Below are 23,729 nucleotides of genomic sequence, written 5' to 3'. Positions count from 1 at the left end.
AAAAGAGCCTGTTGTTTCGAAGCAGTCTGTTACACTAGCAAATAGCTGTTTCCATTAAAAACGCTTCTCTTAATGTGTAGCAAAAAATTGCTTCCTTGCACTTTCCACCATTTGATTCCACCCCATCTTCTGGAGCAACAAAACATGTGCTTCATCAACTGCACAATAGTCCTTAGGGTAGCTGAAGAGAGATGCTGGGTTTTCCCTGAATTGTGCCTGATCCACTCCTCCAGCTGTTCCTGATAGAATCTCACTATTCTAGCCATCTTCCTCTGCACTTACCTCTGCCCCATTGAGATTGTGTTTCATATTTCTCAATTCAGGTATATATAATGAAATAGTTTATTTTACAACAAATTACACTGCAGCTGTTGGAAAGCATGTCTTGTTCGGAAGACTTCTGTCTGTCATACACTTTGCCTAATGACAAACTTGAAGATCTTGTTTTCATATATTCAGTTGTACTGTGGGATATTTGGCTCCAGTGGTATATTAAAGTAGGAACACTTTAGACATCAGTGGAATCATTTTCCCGACCATCAGAATGTTCTATCAAGTGGATGTGAACAAACATAGGTTCTTTTCTCTAGCACCTGCTTGGCCACTTTTTTAATACTGTCATCCATATTTTCAATATTATCTAGGGGTAACAGAAACAGAAGTAACAATTCTTTTAGAGCTACATATAAATGAGAGAAACAGAATTTTAAAATCAAAGACTGTAAACACAAGCTGTTGAGATGGTAGCAGCCATCTGTCATGTTAGTACTAATTATGAGGAAGAGCATATAACAGAGAAGGCCTGCTTTGGCATCCAAATTCTTAACGCATACTTGAAGACATCTTCCATGGACCAAAATGGTGTCAACATTAATAACAATTATTATTATTATTATTATTTATTTAATTTATACCCCGCCTATCTGGTTGGTGAGGACCACTCTTTGCTTTTCATAGAATCATCAAATAATGGAGTTGGAAAGGGCCTATAAGGCCGTCAAGTCCAACCCCCTGCTCAATGCAGGAATCCAAACCAATAACTTTCTTAAAACTTACCTTCTCTTCAATGCACTCACCACCTTACGAGGTAATTAGTTCTATTGTTGTACTGCTCTAACAGGAAGTTTTTCCTGATATATAATCAAAATCTGGCCTCCTGTAACTTGAGCCCATTATTACATTCGCTATGAAATGATCAAGAACAGATCCTGCTCTTCATCTTTATGACAACCTTTCAAGTATATGAAGAGCGCTATTTTATCTTCCCTCAGTCTTCTTTTCTCAAGGCTAAACATATCTAATTATTTCAGTCTTTTCTCATAGGACCTGGTTTCCAGGATCCCTGGATCCTTCCCCATTGCCTTCCTCTGAACTTGTTCCAGTTTGTCTGCGTCCTTCTTAAAATATAGTGTCCAAAACTGCACACAATACTCAAGATGAGGCCTAACCATTGCCATATAGAGGGGAACTGGTACTTCCCAGGGTTTGGAGACTATACTTCCATTAAGGCAACCTAAAATAGCAGAGGCCTTTTGATCTTCAACAATTCAAGATCCTTCTCCCATGTAGTATTATTGAGCCAAGTATTCCCCATCTTGTTATTCTATGTATGTTTTCTCGGTTAAGGATAGAACTTAACACTTTCTCCTTTTACGTTTTAGTCTGTTGTTTTCAACCCAGTTCTCAAGCATATCAAGATATTTTTCAGTTTTGTTCCTGTGTTCAAAGGTATTAACTATTCCACCCAATTCTGTGTAATCTGCACACCTCCTCATCCAGGTCATTAATAGAAACTGTACCTAAATACTTAGTCATTATTTTCTAAGAAATCCCAGAACATAACATGTTAGTAGTTGACTTGACTTGTGACACTTACTTTTCTCCAACTCCGCCCTTGCATAATTATTCTGTAAAAATGCTTCAGTGCAGAAAATGTTTGCAAGCAACACCTAGAAAATTAGTTAAATCATTAGTAGTATGCATTATTTCTACCCTAACATCTGCTATGCAAAATCATTTCTAGATCCACTATGTTTTGCCCAGTCAGTGGAAATTAACCCTCTTTCCCTCCTTTATTTACAGTGACTGTTGACCCACAGCTGAATGACACAGTGAATGAAGCTCACAAAAAGTAACATAAGAACCTTCTTACTTGTTACTATATTCACGATATTGTGTTTTATAACAAAAATTGCTGAAAAGTTGAAAAACTTCATTTTTGGTGTTGTGTAATTTGTTTTGTTTATTATTTACAGACATCTCCTCATAAAAACACGGTTTCACCCATCCACCTTTGCCCTTGGAAGGGCAATAGATAAAGGATGCTAGGTGGTAGCCAACTTTCCTTTATCACCACCACCAGACACATAAGCCTTGAACTGGAAGTCATTTTGTTTAAAAAGTCTGTGGCTATACTGTGCATTACATAGGTTCTCAGAGTCCAGAGGAAAAGAATGAAGGGGCTGGATTTTATAAGATTGTTTTTATGCAGGAATTTATTTTCAACCATACATCTGAAAGCCTGTACATTCTTGCTGACACTGGAGAGAAAAAAACGAAGTAAACTTACCTCATGATCATGATTGCGCAAACCAATGGTGATGGATCGACTAGCTCTGGATATAACTGCTGTCATTGCATATATATTAATGAGCATGTTTGCCACTCTTTTAAGAACCAACTGCTCATCCACAATAGTCTAGTAGCAAAGAGAAAAACAAAACATATTTTAGTGGGTTACTAGCCATCATTCCAAACTGCCTAAGGAATTGTAGAGCATGTCACCACCAACATCAAGATAAACAATCCTCTGCTGCCAGAATTCACATATGCAAGTGAAGAATTTGACTGAATTTGATTTAAACTCTAAAAGATTCTGCACAAAAGCCAGGGCACTGAAAAAACACTTTTTATAGTTTCATTTGGTCTTCATACATCTTCTGTTTATTCATGCAAGATACTTCTATACAACTTTTCTAAAACCCATCAAGAGTGTGTACAGAAGTACAGTCTTATCCATGGGAGTGATTCAGAGGATTTTTAGAAGAGTGGTTCCAAACATTCACTTTAACTGGATGATTTTGGGTGGTGGAAAAGGAAGAAAGAGAAAGCTTCTGGTTCATCTCCCTGTAAGAATCTAAATACCTTGCCAAACCTCCTTAGCAAGCCTTCAACTGTTACTCCAAAATAATAAACATTCATTTCAAGCTTCTTGGCACTTTCCTGTAACACAAAAAAGCACAAACCATAAAAGGCTTTGTATATTTTCATTCTCAATTACACACACACACACACACGCAAAACAGATATGTGCAATTTTTAAAATCTTAAGCAATTGAATAGCCAACTAGTACTCCTACGAGAACTTAATTTCAACCTGTGACTTCCATTGCTGAGACCCCTCCATCTCGTGAGTGACTTACAATTATAGCAGATTTCATTACACTGGACCAGAGCACAGATGACAACTCGGAGCTAGAATATTTAGGACAATTTATCTGGCACAGGTTTTATGAAGCAGTACAATAACAACTTAACTAATTCTGGAAAAACTGCATAGAATAAGTCACACTATTCTGATTTGTGATTCTTTTCTCAAGCAGACCTTTTTAAAAGGAGGCTATAGAATTTGATACACTAAGAGAAATTGTGGAGTCAGCCTTTTCCAAGTGGCAGTTCCTTAATTTCAAAATTGTATGTATGTGCAAATATACACATTTAAGATCCAGTTAGCAAAATAACACATTTCAAACAAAAGCAACATTCATCATTTATGATGACTATTGCACTCAACTAGGCCCACATTTTGATTAATTTTACAAGGGGTTTCCTTCCAGCTCTGTAGTTGTAAGATTCTACATATCAGTGACTAAATCCTGAAGGTACTGTAGATCAAGCTCCACACCATACAATTAATGTGAATGATGGTATGTTCAAGACTATGAGAACCAGAAGGAGACAAACATAAACATAAGAACTTAAGAAAAGCCCTGCTGGATCAGGCTAAGGGCCCATCTAGTTCAGCTTCCTGTATCTCACAGTGGCCCCACCAGATGCCCCTAGGACCACATGAGACAACTGGATACCTGTCTCCTGATCCCACTCCCCTGCATCTGGCATTTGGAGGTACCTTCCCTTTAAACCTGGAGATTATACATCCCCATCATGGCTTGTAATCTGCAATAGAGTTTTCCTCAAGGAATCTGTCAAATCCCCTTTTAATGGCATCTAGGCCAGATGCCATCACCACATCCTGTGGCAAGGAGTTTCGCAGACTAACAACACACTGAGTAAAGAAATGTTTTCTTTTGTCTGTTCTCACTCTCCCAACACTCAATTGGAGTGGATGTTCCCTGGTTCTGGTATTGTGTGAGAGGGAAAACAGCTTCCCTCTATCCACTTTATCCCTCCCCTGAATAATTTTATACATCTCAATCATGTCTCCCCTCAGGTGCCTTTTCTCTAGACTAAAGAGCCCCAAATGCTGTAACCTTTCCTCATAAGGGAGGTGCCCCAGCCCAGTCATCATTTTAGTTGCTCTCTCTTCACCTTTTCTAGTTTCACTATGTCTTTTTTGAAGTGCGGTGACCAGAACTGTACACAATACTCCAGCATTTTGTACAATGGCATTAGAATGTTGGCTGTTTTATTTTCAATCCCCTCTTTAATGATACCTAGCATGGAATTGGCCTTCTTCACTGCCGCTGCACACTGGGTTGACACTTTCATCGAGCTGTCCACCAGTACACCAGGATCTCTTTCCTGATCCATCACGGATCACAGAACCCATCAGCTGATAAATAAAGTTTTGATTTTTTGCCCTAATGTGCATTACTTTTGCCCTAATGTGCATTACTTTACATTTTCTTATATTGAAACACATTTGCCATTTTGCCGCCCATTCTCCCAGTTTGGAAAAGCTGTGACATAGAACTGATACAGCCCAGTTTCATAAAGCAACCAAAAAGGCACTCCTTTTCTTAGGGAGACTGGTTGGAGGTCTAGAAAGATTCCGCTTGGTTTCCCAAGTACTTGTATTTTCAAAGTATTAGCAATCATTTTCTTCATTTGAATAGTAGTTGTGAGTGTACAACTGCCAAGGTGACACTAACATATCCCAACACAATGGCTTAAATCCTATTGCTTAATGTAGTAAGTAAAAACTAGATGAGGCCCATTGAATGAATAGAATTTACAGAGGAGTTGAATCATAAGATCCTCACAGATTCAATGAGCCTAATTCTTGTTGTAACTATGTTTAGCAACAGGATTTCAGACAGTATTTATCTATTAAAAATAGTTCTGGTTCACTCCTCCTAAGAGAGCATGGGGATTAACAGATGTAAAACCACGAGTTAACAATAAATACAATGGGCTACTCCTTTAATGGCAGTATGCTTTCGGTTCTCCAAGGCACAGAACCAACAGTGACTCTCTGCTGAAGAAAGGGAGCAGCAATGGGATCTTCTACCAAGACCTTCTCCATGCTCATTCTACTCCACAAATATGTTCAACATCTCCGCCCCCTCAAGCATCTTGTCAAGAAGCATGTGGGGCTATAATGGGAAAAACTGACTTCACAGAGATCATCTCCCCACCCCCTTAATTCACAAATTAACAACAAAAGACTAACCGAGCAGTGAGAAAAAGTTACATTAATACCGGAAACAGTAAGCCTGCTACAATAAAAGCAGCCGTATAAGATCCAAATAGCATCCTAAAAACAAAAGGGGACCTGATGAGCAGCAGTTCAGGGCCAAAGCACATGTTTCTCACACAGAAGGATTCTGATCCCTGGCATTTCCAGGGATGACTATAAAAAATTCTATGCAAAATCTTGGGAAGCTTTTCCCAGTCCAATCACGCTACCCTGAGCATGACAGCCAAAATGGTTTGGTTTGTACAAGGCAGCCTTCCCGGATCTTACGCAGAGGATGTGATGCTGTGAACTAACTCCAAAAATGCCTGCCAAAATTCATATTTGGACGAGAAAGAAAATGCCTAGACATCCCTACCACATTTGCATGGGCTACTTACATGCAGACTGGGATGCACCACTCCACTTCTCCCATCTTCATTCATAAGACCAAAATCTACTTTTCGACCAAACTCATCTTGAAGCCGGTTTACAATGAAATTGAACGTATGACCCAAACTGCCCTTCCTAATTTCCCTGTGGGGTTAAAGGACAGACAGAAAGCATTATTTTACTATGTATTGTTTAGACATGGCAGCCAAACTCCTGAATCATTCCCTTAAGCTTTGAAGTATTGCAAATGTATCTCTGACTGCTTCTCATTCCTTACAAATGGGTGAGAGGGGCTTAGCTGCACCTATTCCTTAAGTCTTGCAATGTATTGGAGAAGCCATATAGGTAGAATGACATGCAGAATCCCGCCACCTATCTACTGCGCTGATAGCAACAACCACTCAGCAATAGCACAGATTTCTGGATAATGTAGCATGTTACCCTTAAATCCTCCAGAAATGAGGGCTGCTGCAAACAGTCTTGATCCAAATGAACTTGTGTCTTCCTTACTGAAAAGACTAAAGCCCATGGGGCAGCACTAATTTATCACAGCAAAATTAAAGTAGGTTCCTTCCCAGAATGAAATATTAATCCTCTTGAATACATACAAGACTCTGCAATAAACATACAAAATTTTCAATTGTAATAGCACATTTTAGGTGTAACCTGCTCTTTCTAAAACTAAAAGACCTATTTTCCATTTTTGCTAAAGCATGTTAAATACCTTTAAGATTTAATTTTGATGCACACCCTTCCCTCAGTGCTTATCAGGCTACCAATTTTCAATCTGTATTCAGTAATCATTCATTTAAAATAGCTATTTCCAAAAAGCACATACTTTATTTGGTCAGTCAAGATCTTTCCTGCATACTGCATGCCTGTCAAAGCAATATACATTCGCAGAACTTCATTTGTTCCCTGAAAAAGAAAGAGACTGATTTCAGGCAACTTGAACATGGATCAGTCACGATTAATTAAAACCCCCGAAAAGAATAGTGATAACATTAATGGATTGTATAGCCTTCTTATAACTTATGTTATTTAAAAAAAATCTTAGCTTTCGGCATTATTTGTTATCCAAAAGAAAAATTCTGGACAGTCTTTGTAACCTTCCCTGAAAATGTTTATTATTGGCTGAATAAAATAAGTATGTAAAGTTTTGCAAGATTTTTAAAAAAATCTTTTTTCTGTTATACTCAACTAAAATATACACGAAGAAAGCCAACTGAAACACCGTATTAAACAAAACTTTCTGCTAAAAGAAAAAGCTGATCATCATGAGAAATGAGAATGATATCTATGTAAGTTCTGAAAGCAAAGCACCCACATTTTTGAAGAGCTTGATTTGAAAAGATAAAAATGCTGATTGACTAAGATGATGCTACAGTATATTTTAAGCAGGTGCTGCTTAGCAATTAAAGCTTTCAAAATGAACAGATGGCTAAACAACAAGCTAATTAAAATTACTGCATACATTGACTGGGGATGCTAAAGTAAACAGATGCATGTCACACAATTGGCTTTAATTATAAACACCATTCTTTGTAGCGCACTGCTCTGCACCAAGTGGCAGTAAGAGAAGGCGACAGCACACAGTGTGCTATTAAAGCTGATCGCTAGGAGAGGTAGAAACTGACAGACCCAATGGTACTGTGTTAGCAGAGCCCCCCAGATGGAACTGACCCTTTAGATTGCTTATGTGTGGTCAGTTCGAATGTTTTAACATGTCACAAAAAACCTTCAAGCTGACTAAAATATTTGCTGCTTTGTCTTTTCCCACTTGCTAGCATCCTTAACTCCATCTCACCAGAAAAATCTGTGTGAAAAAGAAACCAGTGCCACCCCATGAGGACATTCAGTGTGATCTCAATTTCTCCAAACAATATGATGGCTGTCATCAGTCCTGAGCATCAAAACTGAGCTAATTTTCCCACGCAGCTCCCAGTCAAAGGAAGAATCTGCACATTCAGTAGATTTCACCTTAACAAACACCTGGAGTGTGACTCTACATAATTATAAAGCATGTGGACAACACAGCTCAAAGAGTGCCAACTTCCACTTAAGGCTTTTCCTTTTCCTTGAGGTAAGACTGATTGTCTAAGATTTGTGTATCTTAAGCTATGAATTCACAGCCCTGCATCCACTGATCTAATTTTGCTGGTAAAATAAACGTCTTGGCAGTAGTGATTTCCACTGTGAGGTTTATTTGGATGTGTTCTGACAAGCAAACCAGAAGGTTTCTAAAGTGACCAGCTCAGCTTGGATGACTGGAGGGAAACACACAGCGGGACTTCACAATGTCAAGCATCTCAATCTGAATGGAGCACACGGGCCACTGTTAGGCAGGATGCCCAAGTCCGCTACGTAACTCTTACACTGGTGTCCTCTGCATGGCCAGCAAGATGGACACCCTCTTTCATATTTCATGTGTCCTGACAGTCCTCCTCTTTTTTTTAAAATTCCAACCACTATATAAACCTGCTCTATCACTCAGATTTGCTGGGGAGGCTCCCCTCTTGTCCAACTACTGAGAACAGTCAGTTTTGTGGAATCATGGGGGAGGGCTTTTCTGCCATAGCGCCCAAACTGTGGAATAGCCTCCCCTTGGAGGCTCGATTGGTGTGGGCACCAAGCCAAAGCATACTTATTTATTAGAGCCTTTGGGGGTTGAGGATCAGTACCTGTGTAGGATTTTAGTGAAATGGTTTTTATGTTTTCCATGTTTGACTGTTTTGATTTTGTACTGTTTATTTTATTTATTTATTCATTCATTCATTCATTTATTCATTCATTCAAGTCTACTCTGGGTGGCTAACAATAATAAATAGAATAAAAACAATATAATAAAATAAAAAACAACAATAGTAATGTAGTTCAAGATGGAGGGGGGGTGGAATTCAAGTGATGACAGGAGGGAAAGCCTGCCTAAAGAGCCAGGTCTTAAGTTTGCTCTTAAAAGCACCCAGTGAGGGAGCCAGACAGATCTCTGAAGGGAGACTGTTCCAAAAGTGAGGGGCCACTGCCGAGAAGGCCCAATTTCTTCTTCTTTCTCTCCGGGCCTCCCTCAGCGTTCGGCCCCTCAGCTGCCCTTCCTGGCTAGAATGAGTGGTTCGGGTAGATCTAGGTGGGAGGAGGCATTCTGCTAGATATCGAGGTCCTAAACCATTTAGGGCTTTATATGTCATCATTAACACTTTGAAATCAATGTGGAAACAAATGGGCAGCCAGTGCAAGGGAGCAAGAGTGGGGGAGATATGCTGATATTTTCTCATCCCACTGAGAAATCTGTCTGCTGCATTCTGCACCATTTGAAGCTTTCACATCAGTCTCAAAGGTAGCCCCACGTAGAGCGCATTAATCTTGAGACTACAAGCGCATGGACCAGAGTGGTGAGCGCCCCAACATCAATATAGGGACGCAGCTGGGCAATCTGCCACAGATGGAAATAGGCAGAGTGGACCACTGATGCGAACTGAGTTTCCATGGGGAGCGCCACATCCAGATGGACCCCCAAACTGTGAACCTCACTCTTCGCAACGAGTCACCCCCCCAAAAGAAAGGGAGTTTCCCAAACCACCAATGGAGGGGCCACCCACCCTCAGGACCTCCATCTTGTCCGGTTCAGCCTCAGTCCATTCTCCTGCATCCATTGGAGTACAGCCTCCAGGCAGCGCTGAAGGGACAGAACGGCATCCACTGTGGTTGGAGAAAAGGAGATGTTGAGCTGGATGTCATCAGCGTACTGATGGCACGAAGCCCCACACCCCCTGATGACCCCACCCAGGGGCCTCATGTAGATATTAAACAGCATTGGGGAGATAACTGAGCCCTGTGGAACCCCACAATTAAGGCGCCATGGGGCCGAAACATTCTCCCCAAGTTGTACTCTCTGAGGACAGTCCTCCTAGCTCGGAGAGCCTCCCCAGGAGGATACCATGGTCGACAGTATCAGAGGCAGCTGATATATCGAGGACCAATAAAGACATTTTGCCCCTGTCAGCCTCCTTCAACAGGTCATCAAACAGGGCGACCAATGCCGTTTCCGTACCATTGTGCAGCCTGAAGCTCGACTGGAATGGATCCAGGGCATTGGTTTCATCCAAAAGAGCCTGGAGTTGGTCAGCCACCACCCTCTCTACCACTTTGCTAAGGAAAGAAACATTGGCGAAGGTCCTATAATTGACAGTGTTGCCTGACACCAAACTTGGTTTCTTTCTAATGGACCTAATGAATGTCTCCTTGAGGAAAGACCCATTAATTATTGCTGTGGCCCATTCAGATGTTATAGGCCTGGCTGCTTTGATTAGCCAGGCTGGGCAAGGGTCAAGGGAGGAGGTGGTGGCATGACAGTGGTCAAGCGCTGTGTCCACCATATCTGGCATCACAGGCTGAAAGAGATCAAGTCTCATCAGGCAAGGCAGAGCGCTGGATGTCTCTCCTTGATCTACTATGTTCAAAAAAGTAGAGAGCTCCCGGAGGATGGCCTCCACTTTAGATTTTTAAAATGCTGCAAATTGGTCAGGTGAATATTAGGAGGAGGCCCATCACTTAGACTAATTCCGGATAGATCGCGAACTATATGGAAAAGTTCCACCTGCTGATTTGAAGCTTCGTTTATCCGGACAGTGGAGTGAGCTCGACTGACAGCCCTCACCTTAGTAAGGTAGTGGTTAGTCACGATCCTGACAGCTTTCCAATTATAATCCATTGGATTCCGTCTCCAAATGCACTCTAGCCTTCTCCTATTTTGCTTCATAGCTCGCAGTTCCTGGTTAAACCAGGGCACAGGCCGAGCTCTGCAATGGAGAGGACGTTTAGGAGCGATCTTGTCAACAGTCCTGGTGGCAGCAGCAAGCCAGCCATCAACCAGAGCCTCGACAGGAGCGCCAGTCAGATCAGCCGGAATCCCTCTCATGGAATCCTGGAATCTTATAGGATCCAGTAGCCTTCAAGGACGGAAAATTAAAATAGGTCTCTGCTGCCTGCAGGGAGGGAAAACCACTGAAAGCTTAGATTTTATTAGGTGGTGATCGAACCATGACAAGGGAACTGACCATGAGACCACACTCACTTCGCTCAGTGGAGAACACCAAGTCTAGTGTGTGACCACCTACGTGTGTGGGGCCATTAACATGCTGGGAAATGTCCAAGGAAGCCATGGTATCAAAGAACTCAAGAGCCAGAACAGAAACCTCTGCCTCCGCATGGATGTTGAAATCACCCAAGACCAGAAGCCTCGGTGATTCCAACAGTGCCACAGAGACAAATCCGCCAGTTCTGGTAAGGAAATGCCTGGGTTGTGGGAAGCGCGGTAACCTAGCATGATCCCAATACCATCCCTGGCCACAACAGACACGTGGAGGGCCTCCGGGTCTGGCTTCACCACCGTAGAGCACCTAACAACCTCCAGGGTGTTTCTAGAAACAATGGCTACTCCCCCCCCCCACTCTGGTGCTGGACTGCATAACTGGGAGGACAGGCAAGAGTCAAGGGAACACCCATTCCCTGCCCATCCAAGGTTCGTTTATGCATGCCAGGTGTGCATCCTCCTCCAGAATAAAGTCTTAGATAATCTGGGATTTGTTGGATACAGACCTGGCATTCAACAGCACCAGATTTAGAGTGCAGGGACAGCTGATCTGACTACCTTGAGACTGATGGTTGGTCACAGTGCCAGAACAGTGAACAGCCTTCAAACATCTGTTCACCGTTCTTCTGAAATGAGTAGGAACTGTGCCATCACCATATCTCCTACCCATAATCACTCAGATGTTCAAAGGACCCCCGCTGTCATAGAGGGTGGACAATAAATAAATAAAAAAATTAAAAAGTTTTCTAACACTGCATTTCTCATCAAATCCTAACTACAGTACAGTACATTAGGCATTTCTCTTACAAAATGACAATTTACAGTTTAATTTCTGACTATTACATTCACAATTCCAAACTCTGTGTTATTATAACATACATATACATAATTTTATATTTAAATGCTGACAATATTTTCCCACTTACAAAATTTTTCACCAATAGTTCCTATCCATAAGCATTTATATATGCTTAAGCTTTTTAGGCTGCAGTCCAAATTGCTCACAAATACAAGAAACAGTTTACATCATATGGATTTGCTTATACTGCAATGTCAGTCCAAAACCTTTCACATTTTCCTAGGAGAGAGCTACACCAAAATGTGTGGTACAGCTGAGACCAGCATTTCTTACATAGTGGGCTATAAATGCATTTTCTTTTGAATTAAGTATATCAAATTTTATGTAGCATAAATCACATTTAGAATGGTTCACTTTAACACTGGTACATACAAAAATGAGCCAGCTTTCCAAATATTTCCATTAAAATAACCATTTTGCCAGTTAATCTGTTTATCACAAAAGTAATGACTCACATGATTCCATCAATTTGGCTCGAAAGACACTCAAATGGCTCCTGCAATTCCATATGCCTGCCCCCTCTGAGAGCAGACAGAATTCATAGGAGAAGCATTCACATTTACCTCAAAAATCATAAGTATCCTGCTATCTCGGAGATAACGTTCATATGGATAAGCTTTCATGTAACCATGTCCTCCAAGAATTTGTAAAGCTTCACTTACGCAGTCCCATGCACCTTCAGAACTAAACACCTGCCAAGAAATAGTTGAAATAATTCTTGTTATTCCTACATATGTTCACCCAGGAAATACAAAATGAGTCAATTCAAATGTTCTCATACTTCAACATAGCTTGTAAATGAAGGTTGAAGCTAAGCACAAAAAAGCATAGCAGGATCAACAAAGGAGAGCATCAAAATATTCAGCAGTTATTAGCGGCAGGAGAATATAAGCACAGATGCGACCCAGTTTTGACCCCTCAACCTATGGGACTAAATCCACACATTTCAGATTCAGAGATGATCCAAGCAGAAGAGACCTACAACAAAAAGTTGCAGTATGGAGTTCTATTCAATGTTCTAATCAACGAACCAAGCCATCTTCTAAAATACTCTGTTCTTCTCCATTCCCTCCCTACTCATCCCAGTTGGTCAGACTTTTGTGCCCACCAAACATACTCTGTTCACACTGGATTGCACTTTCTGCCTATGGTTTCTTCTCCAATCTCCTTTTTGTACTTTTGCAAAATTTACACCTGCTGATAATTCCCTCTCATGATGCTTATTTGGCTACAACAGGAGTGGCAGTCTAAGAACTGAGTTCACTATTAGTTCAATATGATATGCACTACAAAAAAGGTTGCCTGCATGGTAGGGTAGACTTCCTGCTTGCAATCTCAGTCTGGCCTGAGGAACTTCCTGGAGAAGCTCCACCTATCAGCCTATATGGGGAAGACTCTCGGCCATGTCCAGTGATAACAGTGGGGCCTCCCTTCCCAAGGTGGTCACTCCTTAGTTACTTCTGGAAGCGCCAGCTGAGCCCTGACATATGGCATTGGTTGAACACTCGCAAGTATCCTTCTCTAACTCTCTTTGATTGCTTGCAGCTTAGTTTTGCTTTCACCTTAGTGCAATACTGTATCCTCATAGAGGCAGTCATGTTTCAAATGCATTTAATAGGATTTATATAAAATTGTTGACCAACTGGACTGCGTTCAAACAAAAAAGGGGAAGAGGAAGCACATAAAAATAAGGTCATCTTTTTCTATAACTTTTACAATTTGACAAACACCGTACTGATTATTTGTAGCTTTCACCATTAGTACATTTCAGTAAAGCTTACTTTAACCATGGCTGCTTCAATAGAATAATCTGATATCCCAGGCCTATCCATCATTCCTGCAGTGAGATAGGCCATGCTTTCCATTACGTAGGCTTTCCGAGCCATAAGGGCAAACTTGTCCTGAAAAAAGAGAACAGTGAGATGCCATTCAGAGTGGAATCTCTTGCAACCACTCACTTCAAGAGGCTAGTCATTATTTGTTTTCAGACAAAGGATGCCGAATACACAGTGTATCAGTCTTACAAAATTGAGCATATTTAGTCACTTCTCCTATGGATTATTGTTACTATATCTATATGCAGTGAAAGTTTTTCATGTTCTTATTAACCCCCCAAATTATTCCAAATAGCAAATCAAACCCATATACTCTCTGAATTACCTGAATTAATTCAAATTCACTCAACTTCTTATTAAACTGTTTCCTCGTACAAGCATATTGTGCTGTTATTTCTTTTTAAAAAGAGAAAAAGAGAGAGAGAGAGAGAGAGAGAGAGAGAGGGTCAAAGAGTTAATCAACATTCAAGTTTTAGGACTCATTTTGGAAATAAAACACATCTGGGTCCCATCATGAAAATGGGCAACCGTAGTGCACCATCATGTGAATATCCATTTCCTGTGTTGTCACTACCACTTCTATTCTAGACTGCAAAGTTTCTTAAGTCAAATAAAAAAACCCCCCAAAGATATAAATTTTAATGCCAAACTTACCTACCAGACTGTGAATCAAATCAATTCTCACTCTCCATAGTGACATTTAGGAATTAATTACACACACCTCCTTTCACTAAAGATGACCATTTACTAAACCATTTCTATATCTAACAGCTCAAATATGCCTTAATGAGAAACTTAGAAGTACAGTGGTGCCTCGCTTAACGATTGCCTCGTTTAGCGATGAATTCGCATAACGATGTGTTTTTTTAGAAAATAATATGCATCGCATAACGATGTTTCCTATGGGCGATTTTCGCTTAGCGAAGTTTGGGACCATGCTTCGCATAACGAATGCGATTTCAGGTCCCCTGTTTCACTTAACGATGTTTTTTTTCCAATTAAAAAAGTGTCTTAGAAGGGTCAAAAACGGTTCTAAATGCTTGGATTCGTTAGAGGACCCCCTAAGTCATGTGCAAACCTGATTTGGCTTTGATCTGACTTTTCGTTAATTTTTTGTGAATTTTTTTTTTTGGCCCATAGGAACCAATGGACCTGTCAAAATCTGACAGCTCCATGCTTTCCTATGGGGGAGAAAACAATTTACAAAAAATTAACGAAAGTTCAGATCAAAGCCAAATCAGGTTTGCACACAACTTAGGGCGTCCTCTAACGAACCCAAGAATTTAGAACAGTTGCTGAGTCTTCATTAATTTTTTGTGAATTTTTTCTTCCCCCATAGGAAATAATGGAGCTGTCAGATTTTGACAGCTGTCAAAAGTTGGGGGGGGAAAATTCACCATAAATTAATGAAAAGTCAGATCAAAGCCAAATTAACTTTTGCATCCATTTTAGAGGGTGCAGAAGCTAATCCAAGCATTTAAAACCATTTTTGACCCTTTTATGACACACTTAATTTTGCAAAAATTGACTTCGCAAAGCCATTAAAACGTATTGAGTCAGCTTCTATACATTCCGATGGAGGATACATTGTTTCGCTTAGCGATGTTTCCTATGGGTTTTTTCGCTTAACAACGGCAATCCGTTCCAATTGGAACGGATTAACCGGTTTCCAATGCATTCCTATGGGAAATGGTGTTTCACATAGCGATGGTTTCACATAGCGATGTTTTTTTTGGAACCAATTAACATCGTTATGCGAGGCACCACTGTATATTGATGCTCCAGAGGTCTACAGGCATTTCAAGTGTTATTCCTTTTGCTCAACTGCCTATTTCTAAAATACTGAAGGAACAGGTACACATATTGCCTGAAATTCTTTTTCATAAGTTACACCACATAAAACTGATGATGACATTATGAGCCACGGTATCTTCTAGAAACAGAATATTTCCAGTTTCCCACCCCTAAATGTCCTGAGGCTTTCATGGAATCCCTTTTGTCATGGGCAAGCAGGGGAAGCCTCTGATTTTTGAAAATCACCACCAGAAGCAAAGTCATCCTGGTGGCAGCAATTTTCAGAATTAAGACCCCCCCCCCATCCTGTGGCCTCCAAGGGCTTACTCATGAAGAAAGGGATCCTACGGGAGTGTTAGGTTGCGGGGAAATCAAAAATATTTTATTTCCAAAAAATCCTGCTGTGGCTGCTGATGCCATCAGTAGGCATGGATTTTTTTGGAATTTGTGGATTACAGTGTCCAGATGTCTACAGAAATTTCCCCAGCCAGGCTTCTGGGAGCTTTCATCAAGAAATGTGTCTTCAAGTTCTTAAGCTAATAAATACAGACGCCAGCATCCATTTTCAGGACAGAGCTCAACTCTTTGGGACCTACAAGGGATTAATGGGCATAGTAATCTCTGCCCGTAAGGCTCCCTAGAGGAAGTCTCTCAAAAACAACAATACTTATACCAGTAACTCTTGTAGCTTCTTCAAAACTTAGTCCCACCTATCCACCTTGCTTGTCTTTCCCAGAGAATGAGAATGGCTGCCTGAGTCTGAATTTATTAGCTTGAGAAAACATCAGAGATTAAACCCCCGCCCCAACTCCAGACGTCTGCCCAGGGGGATCCCTGCAGGTTTCTGCGGGCTGTAGTCCACAAATTCTAACAACCCCATTACTAGTTATCAGCCTTATGTGGCATTACTTACAAAACAGAACTTCAGTCATTACTTCAGAAATTACTATTTCTGAAAGCCTATTTAGTTTCTTTCAATCAACTAATCTGTGTCAGCCAATTTTTATCTAAAATCATGGTGGGCAGGCTTACATAAATGTATGAATTAAAATTTCCATCAGACACCAATGACAAAGAATGGAAATGCTTTTTCTTCCTAGGGCTAGGACCAAAATTTGTAATTAACTAATGTTTATACTATGGCAGTAAGTTTTGTTTAGAAATCAGCTTTTTTCATAGGAAGAGAGAGATTAATCTAGCGATCTAGTAATCTTAGAACTGCAAAGCTGGAAAGGACCCTATGGATCATCGACTCCCGCCCCTGTCAAGGAGGCACGGGGGGGGGGGGAATTGAACTCCCAACCTCTGTCTCTGCAGCCAGATGCCTAAACAACTGAAAAATTTCACTCCACCCAGCAACGTAGCAGGCTCAGACTTACCAATCAATTTCTTAATCATTCCTGCACATCCACTGCCCATGCTAAATCTTCCACTGTTTAAAATATTCATAGCAACCTGCAAAGAAAAGTAACAGTATTTGTACAGGAAACTTCAAAAGATAAAACATTTTTCCTTTAAACAAGAGGCTGCACATCAGCATTACCCATTTAAACAGGATTTCCGCTCACTCTGCTCTTGGTAGGGATAGTACACTTCTTCATTAGGCATCCTTCAGTCTCGAAAGACTATGGTAGCGTGCTCTGTGTGGAGGACTTGGAACAGCGTCTAGTGTGGCTGAGGAGGCCAATTCGAGAGTGACAATCCCTTCCACACTGAAGACAAATCCAATCTGTCCCCTGTCCAGCTCCCTGGTTTTGCTGCTTTTGTGATTTCCTCTTTGCCTCGGCCTGCTGGGCAAGGGTCGCTTCAAATTGGGAGAGGCCACGATGCAGTGCCTGCCTCCAGGCTGAACGCTCAGATGTCAGGGTTTCCCATCTGTTGAGGTCTATTCCTAAGGCCTTCAGATCTCGCTTGCAGACGTCCTTGTATCGCAGCTGTGGTCTCCCTCTGGGGCGATTTCCCTGCACTAATTCTCCATACAGGAGGTCCTTTGGAATCCGACCATCAGCCATTCTCACGACGTGCCCAAGCCAACGTAGACGTCGCTGTTTCAGCAATGTATTCATGCTGAAAATTCCAGCTCGTTCTAGGACTACTCTGTTTGGGACTTTGTCCTGCCAGGTGATGCCAAAAATCCGTCGGAGGCAACGCATATGGAACGTGTTCAGCTTCCTCTCCTGCCGTGCACAAAGGGTCCAGGACTCGCTGCAGTACAGGAGTGTGCTTAGGACACAGGCTCTATAGACTTGGATCTTTGTATGTGTCGTCAGCTTCTTATTGAGCCATACTCTCTTTGTGAGTCTAGAGAACATGGTGGCTGCTTTGCCAATGCGTTTATCCAGCTCGACATCCAGAGAGAGGGTGTCAGAGATGGTTGAGCCAAGGTACACAAAGTCATGAACAACCTCCAATTCTTGTGTAGAGATGGTAATGGAAGGAGGTGAGTCCACGCCCTGGCCCATGACTTGTGTTTTCTTCAGGCTGATTGTTAGTCCAAAGTCTTGGCAGGCCTTGCTGAAACGCTTCATGAGTTGTTGGAGGTCTTCAGCAGAGTGGGCAACGCCCTCTTATTCTGTCTTAGTAAGGATATCCTTGTTGCCTTCTCATAAACAATTCCTGCACTTCACTGTGGAATCACCGTAATACGCTGAAGACATGTCTGCACCCTAAGCGATAGACTGCAAGCCTGTAATTCTGGTTTGCATAATCACGGTATAACAGGTTCCTACCCCAAAGAGCTAATCATCAAAAACAGAAGGAGACAGAGGAGAGGGAAAATGGGAGGCATGGGTAAACATTAATTACGTGTTATTTGGCTTAATTGCATTAAGTGAAAAGACCTAGGTAATGACCCAAGCACTTCACAGAACAGGTCTTTTCCGAGGAAGGATCTAAGGGAAGTGGCTGCACAAAGATATTCTGGGAGGCAGCTCCAGGCATAAGCAGCACCAAGGGAAACTGAACACAGTCACAAGAGACAGCCAAGGGTGGTGAAGCTGAAGGAGGGGAAGGTTGTTGGAAGGATAACCAGAGGCCAAGGCCATCAAGGGTGAATGCCCACATGACAGACCAAATGTACGCAGGTACTCTCCTATACGACGGTGAGTTTCATCTTCCTAAACATATCATGTAGGCTGACTTGGCTGATTTTTACAGGTCTTGCAAAACTCTAACCTCAGTGAACTACAACAGCAAGTATTATGGAGATAGTACAAAAGAAATAAGCCTCTTCCTCGTGTATCTCGGTGCCAATTACTGAAAGCATTTTCATAACCTGGAAATAACATGAAATCTCAGACATTACATTACAGCATGTAAAACACTATTAGTTGTGTTGATTGTTACAAGTACAAAATCAATCAGAATTACAGGTTCTTGGTCTTGTACCCTCGCATACCTTCATACTAGAAAACTGACATTCCTGTGGGCTGCAGCTGCTTGACAAATCGTGTGCATTAGTACAGTATTTTAAAGGATTTGGAAAATAATTTTATTGACATTTCTAGTTCACACTGAATGAGACTTTGAGAACTGAATCAGAATGAGAAAATATCCATTAGTGTATAAAGAGGTAAACAGCTATCTGTATTGCTATATACAAACAAGTAAAATGAGAGAAACATTAGAACTTGCAATCGACTTGGTCTTATTGTTTCCAAGAGATCATTAGACTCTGGTGAGTTGTCAGGGGGCGGCCATTTTACAGCTTGAAGCTGCTACTGCTGATGTCTCGCTACAAAGCTTCACTGTTCAAACATGATACACAAATTAAAAACTCATTCGTTCTTTTAAGTTTTAATCAATCACAAGCATTAAGTGAATAGCCGATTTTACAGCTAGCAGAACCTTCCTCTCTTGCTTTGCTTTGTTATTACTCATCAAAATATCACTTCATACTAACAAGTTTTACTTTCCCTTTCTCCACCATCTTTTACATACAGCTAAAGGTAGAGAATCCACCCATCCATCCATCCTGCCTTTCTCCTTAAAAACTACCCAAGGCAGCTATTATTATTATCATCATCTTACCTTAAATCCTCCTCCAACTTCTCCAATAACATTTTCTATTGGAACTTTTGTGTTTTCAAAGTGCACTTCACAAGCTGCAACATAAAGAGTCTTTTAGGAACCACTGATTTAATGAATGCTACATTCTAAGAAGTGAAATGAAAGGAGGTTTCTAGCCTGGGAGTGAGCCCAAACATGAGACACAGCGCTCACACCATCCCAGTCTTAAATGGTCCTGCCAACCTTCTTTGCCAGACAGTTTCCTGCATCTCCCCTTTATCCAGATTTGACACTTACCAACCTATGGTGAAATATAGTAAAATGGGATTTGAGAACTCTAAATCAATGCACATTCTCAAAGGCGAAAAAACCTGAGGTGGGCTGGGGGTTGTAATGCAATTTCACCTCTTTCCACCCTAACCATGGCTTCCCTGCTAACTCCATCTCCTTTTCTACAAGTCAAATTTTAAGAAGCCGGGACTTATGTTTTGGGGAAAATGTTAACAGACAGTATTTGTTATACAAAGAAGCACAAATAATCCTTTTTCTAGCACTGCATGCTAGAATACATTTGATTTAACATGAGGTGCGCCCATTTCTGGAAATGTCCGACTTAGTTACAGTGCAAATGCCTTAGTTACATCTTCTTTTGATTACGTCAATGTGCTGTATGTGGGCCTGCCTTTGAAGAACATTTAGAAACTTCAGCTTGTTCAGAGTGCTGCAGCCAGATTGCTGACTGTCAAAAGAACTGTATAACTCCCTTCTTGCAGCAGCTTCACTGGCTGCCAGTGAAGAGCTTTATCTTCCCATATAATCCAACTCCTTATCTTTGACATATTCAGGAAAAGGTCTTCTCTCAATTCCACCATATGTGGGATCCTTCAAGGTTTTGTCCTGTTGCATAAGTTCTCCATTTCTCAGAGTGGCATTTTTAAAAAACACGTTTGTATACTAATTGATCTTTGCCTTAACATTGTGTGTTAATGATGTAAGATGCCTCTTTATTGTTTGTAGTTTTAAATATTGTCTTTTAATGATGTTAACCACTATTGTATACTCATTGTTTTCAACTCTATATATTGTCTTTCATTGTTGTAAGACACCCTGGGTCCTTTTCAAGGAGAAAGGCTGGCTAAACATATTTCAAATAAAGAAATATAAATATAAATGCAGTTTAAATTACACATGAACCTACTGAGAATATTCCAGAGTTCAGATTTGGTCACACTAGTACACTTATGAAATCCAACTCTAATCTTTCTTTCTAAACCTAAGGAAGGGTTAAACCAGTGTGTGAAGTTAGTAATGGAACGCATGCAGGTGAACAAGATGAATCTTAATCCAGAAAAACTATATACTCTTAGTTGGTCAAAAGGCAGATTAAGGAATAGCAACTGTGACTTGTGCTGGATGGGGTTAAACTTCCCTGAAAACTCATAGGTTGAGTGTATTCCTGTACTCAACTGTGAGCCTGAATGCCCACATTTTGGTAGTGATGATTACTTTGCACAGTTAAAGCTAGCATACCAGCTGCAGGTGTTCCTGGAGATGTCTGACTGGCTATTGCGATACATTTCTTAGTAACAACTATCTCTGTTTACAGCAATGCACTTTATGTTTGCCTGGAACAACAGCAGCAACAACCATAATAATGAAGTACTTAAAAAAAGAAAATGTTTAAATGCCAATTCAACTTGCTTTTGTTAGATCAGAAAGACTGTCGGGATGGGAGCAAGGTGTTCGGCATTCCTTGGGCACTGGGAACACCAGTGTTCCCTTGAACTACAGTGGGGTCTTGACTTAAGAATGCCTTGAGTTAAGAACATTTTGACTTAAGAACCGCTCTCATAGGAAAATACTGACTTGACTTACATACTTAGATTTGAGTTAAGAACTAAAAAAAAACCACGTGGGAGGCAGGGAAAGTGCAAAATTTGAACTTTCAGTTAACTGTTGGCCAGTGAAAAGGGTGCCTGTCTGCTTCCTCACTCCTCCCAGCGTTTAGAGAGTGGATTGGGAGACAGTCTTCGGACTGCCTGGTACTGTACTGCCTGGACTGTATTTTCCCTGCCTTCCCTGAATCTTTCTTGACCTAAGAAAAAAAGAAACAAAATATCCCCCCTCTAGTGGTCGAAGGCAGAATAGCAGCTTCCCATTAGTTTCTATGGACGGAAAAGAGCAGATACGGATCAAATGGTTTTCAATGCATTCCTATGGGAAATGCAGATTTGACCTGAGAACTTTTTGACTTGAGAACCGCCTTCCAATACGGATTAAGTTCTCAAGTCAAGACCCCACTGTATCTTTAAACTGTTGCAGTACTTGCACCCTTGAAGTGCACATGACAGCAAATACTAGCAAGCTACTAAACAACCAAAATGAATATTCATGCTCAGAAACGATTCATTTTTTTTGCCAGAAAGGGTCTGCCCTGCAAATTTTAGAAAATGCAGCTGACCCAAGAATCTTCTTGAACAAAAAGGACTCTCTCTAAAGCAGGGTTAATGGAATCCTTACTATTAGATCCACGAATGCCAAGCTTGTCCTCAGGCTTCCCATTAGTGATTCCACCAAAAGCTCTTTCCACAATGAAAGCAGTGATTTTGTCTTTTACTGTGCCATCCTTGTCAACAATCTCAGTTCTTGCTAATACAGTAAAGATATCTGCAATGCCACCATTTGAGATCCATATCTGCAATTAAAAGAAAAAGGTACTTGTTCTATTTGAAAAGGAATAATAATATCTGGTGTAATACTAGCAATTAGGCTTATCCAAGGTTCTGTCTAAGCCAGGCGCATGTGGGCGTGCGTCTTTGCCTCCCTCTGCGCGGCTTTCTTCCTCCTCTGTGCAGCTACCATGTTCAATCCCTTAGGTTCCAGTCACAATGGAACCCTGCGTACGGATGTGGAGAGTCGTGTGTGCACACAGGAGCAAAGTTGCGTGCACAAGAGGAGCTGACAATTAGAGCTTATACAGTGGTGCCTCGCTTAACGAGCACTTTGTTTAACGACGAATTTCCTTAGCGATGGCTTTTTCGGAGCGATCTTGCGCTCCGTTTAATGATTTTCCCTATGGGCGATTTTCGCATAGCGATGTTTGGGACCATGCTTGGCATAGCAATGACAGTTTGGGTCCCAGTTTCGCTTAATGATGGTTTTGACAGCCTCATGTTGGCTGTTTTTTATATGTTTAAAAATGTTTAGAATGCTTGAAATCATAAGTGCACTTAATAAACCCTTTGTTAAACTAATTTGACTTTGTTCTGACTCTTTTTAAATTTGTTGTAATTTTTTTTCCCCATTCAGATGCATTGAATAAGTTTCAATGCATTTCAATTGGGGAACCGCGTTTCGCTTAGCGATGTTTCCTATGGCGATTTCCGCTTGAGGACGGCAATCCGTTCCCATTGGAACGGATTATCCGGCTTTCAATGCATTTCTATGGGAAACCGCGTTTCGCTTAGCGATGTTTTCCCATAGCGATGATTTTTTTTTGAACCAATTAAAATTGTTAAACGAGGCACCATTGTACTTTGAGCTTATTCTAAACAGATCTGCTGATGAATGCCAGGTCAGTTTAGAAGACGGCTCTCTCTAAGGTGCGTGACTCTGCTCCCCCGCCCCCGTGCAGCCTTTCTCATCCAGTTTAGGCCCTCAATAGCTGGCAGGGTGCCTTCTTCTGCCCAGTTCTAACAGTATCACCCACTCCAGTCAGGCTGGGCGGCTGAGGGGCCTAACGCCAAGAGAGGCTTGGTGGGAAAAAACTAAAAATCAGGCCTTCTTGGTAGTGGCGCCACACCTCTGAACAACTTACCTGTAGAGATCCGCCTGGCTCCCTTGCTGAGGGCCTTCAAGATTAGCTTGAAGACATGGCTATACATGCAGGCCTTCTCTACAGCCAATACCCAGCCTATCTTCTTTTTCCTTTTCTCTCTTTCTCTTTTTCCTTTCCCCATCTTGGACTCTGTGATTAATTTGGATTTTACCTCAGTTTATTTTTATGTTATATGTAAACCACCCAGAGAGACACATTCTAGATGGGCTGTATATAAATCAATCAATCAATCAATCAATCAATCAATCAATCAATCAATCTGTGCCCTGACAGCAATA

At 41.2% G+C, this 23,729-nt stretch overlaps 2 protein-coding genes across 7 annotated transcripts in view; one reads left to right on the top strand and one right to left on the bottom strand.

The window, feature by feature from the left end:
• CFAP92 (cilia and flagella associated protein 92 (putative)) overlaps nt 1–8,211 on the top strand; it is a 116,201-nt gene extending 107,990 nt beyond the window's left edge. For all 5 annotated transcript variants that reach the window (XM_078385363.1, XM_078385364.1, XM_078385362.1 and 2 more), the window contains 3 exons: nt 2,083–2,131; nt 2,256–7,329; nt 7,816–8,211. In XM_078385363.1, the coding sequence (XP_078241489.1) occupies nt 2,083–2,131; nt 2,256–2,328 (122 nt within the window). In that variant the 3' untranslated portion in view covers nt 2,329–7,329; nt 7,816–8,211. The remainder of the gene's footprint in view (nt 1–2,082; nt 2,132–2,255; nt 7,330–7,815) is intronic.
• ACAD9 (acyl-CoA dehydrogenase family member 9) overlaps nt 327–23,729 on the bottom strand; it is a 35,692-nt gene continuing 12,289 nt past the window's right edge. For both annotated transcript variants that reach the window (XM_020798485.3, XM_078385390.1), the window contains exons 7-18: nt 22,134–22,308; nt 19,635–19,708; nt 16,985–17,060; nt 14,137–14,207; nt 13,758–13,877; nt 12,540–12,668; nt 6,867–6,946; nt 6,037–6,172; nt 3,145–3,222; nt 2,570–2,698; nt 1,877–1,949; nt 327–640 (exon numbers count right to left, since the gene is read on the bottom strand). In XM_020798485.3, the coding sequence (XP_020654144.3) occupies nt 540–640; nt 1,877–1,949; nt 2,570–2,698; nt 3,145–3,222; nt 6,037–6,172; nt 6,867–6,946; nt 12,540–12,668; nt 13,758–13,877; nt 14,137–14,207; nt 16,985–17,060; nt 19,635–19,708; nt 22,134–22,308 (1,242 nt within the window). In that variant the 3' untranslated portion in view covers nt 327–539. The remainder of the gene's footprint in view (nt 641–1,876; nt 1,950–2,569; nt 2,699–3,144; nt 3,223–6,036; nt 6,173–6,866; nt 6,947–12,539; nt 12,669–13,757; nt 13,878–14,136; nt 14,208–16,984; nt 17,061–19,634; nt 19,709–22,133; nt 22,309–23,729) is intronic.

This window comes from Pogona vitticeps, chromosome 2 (assembly GCF_051106095.1).
Source record: "Pogona vitticeps strain Pit_001003342236 chromosome 2, PviZW2.1, whole genome shotgun sequence".
NCBI lineage: Eukaryota > Metazoa > Chordata > Lepidosauria > Squamata > Agamidae > Pogona > Pogona vitticeps.
The sequence above is the reverse complement of the archived record's forward strand: the minus strand, read 5'-3'. Positions and strand labels throughout refer to the sequence as shown.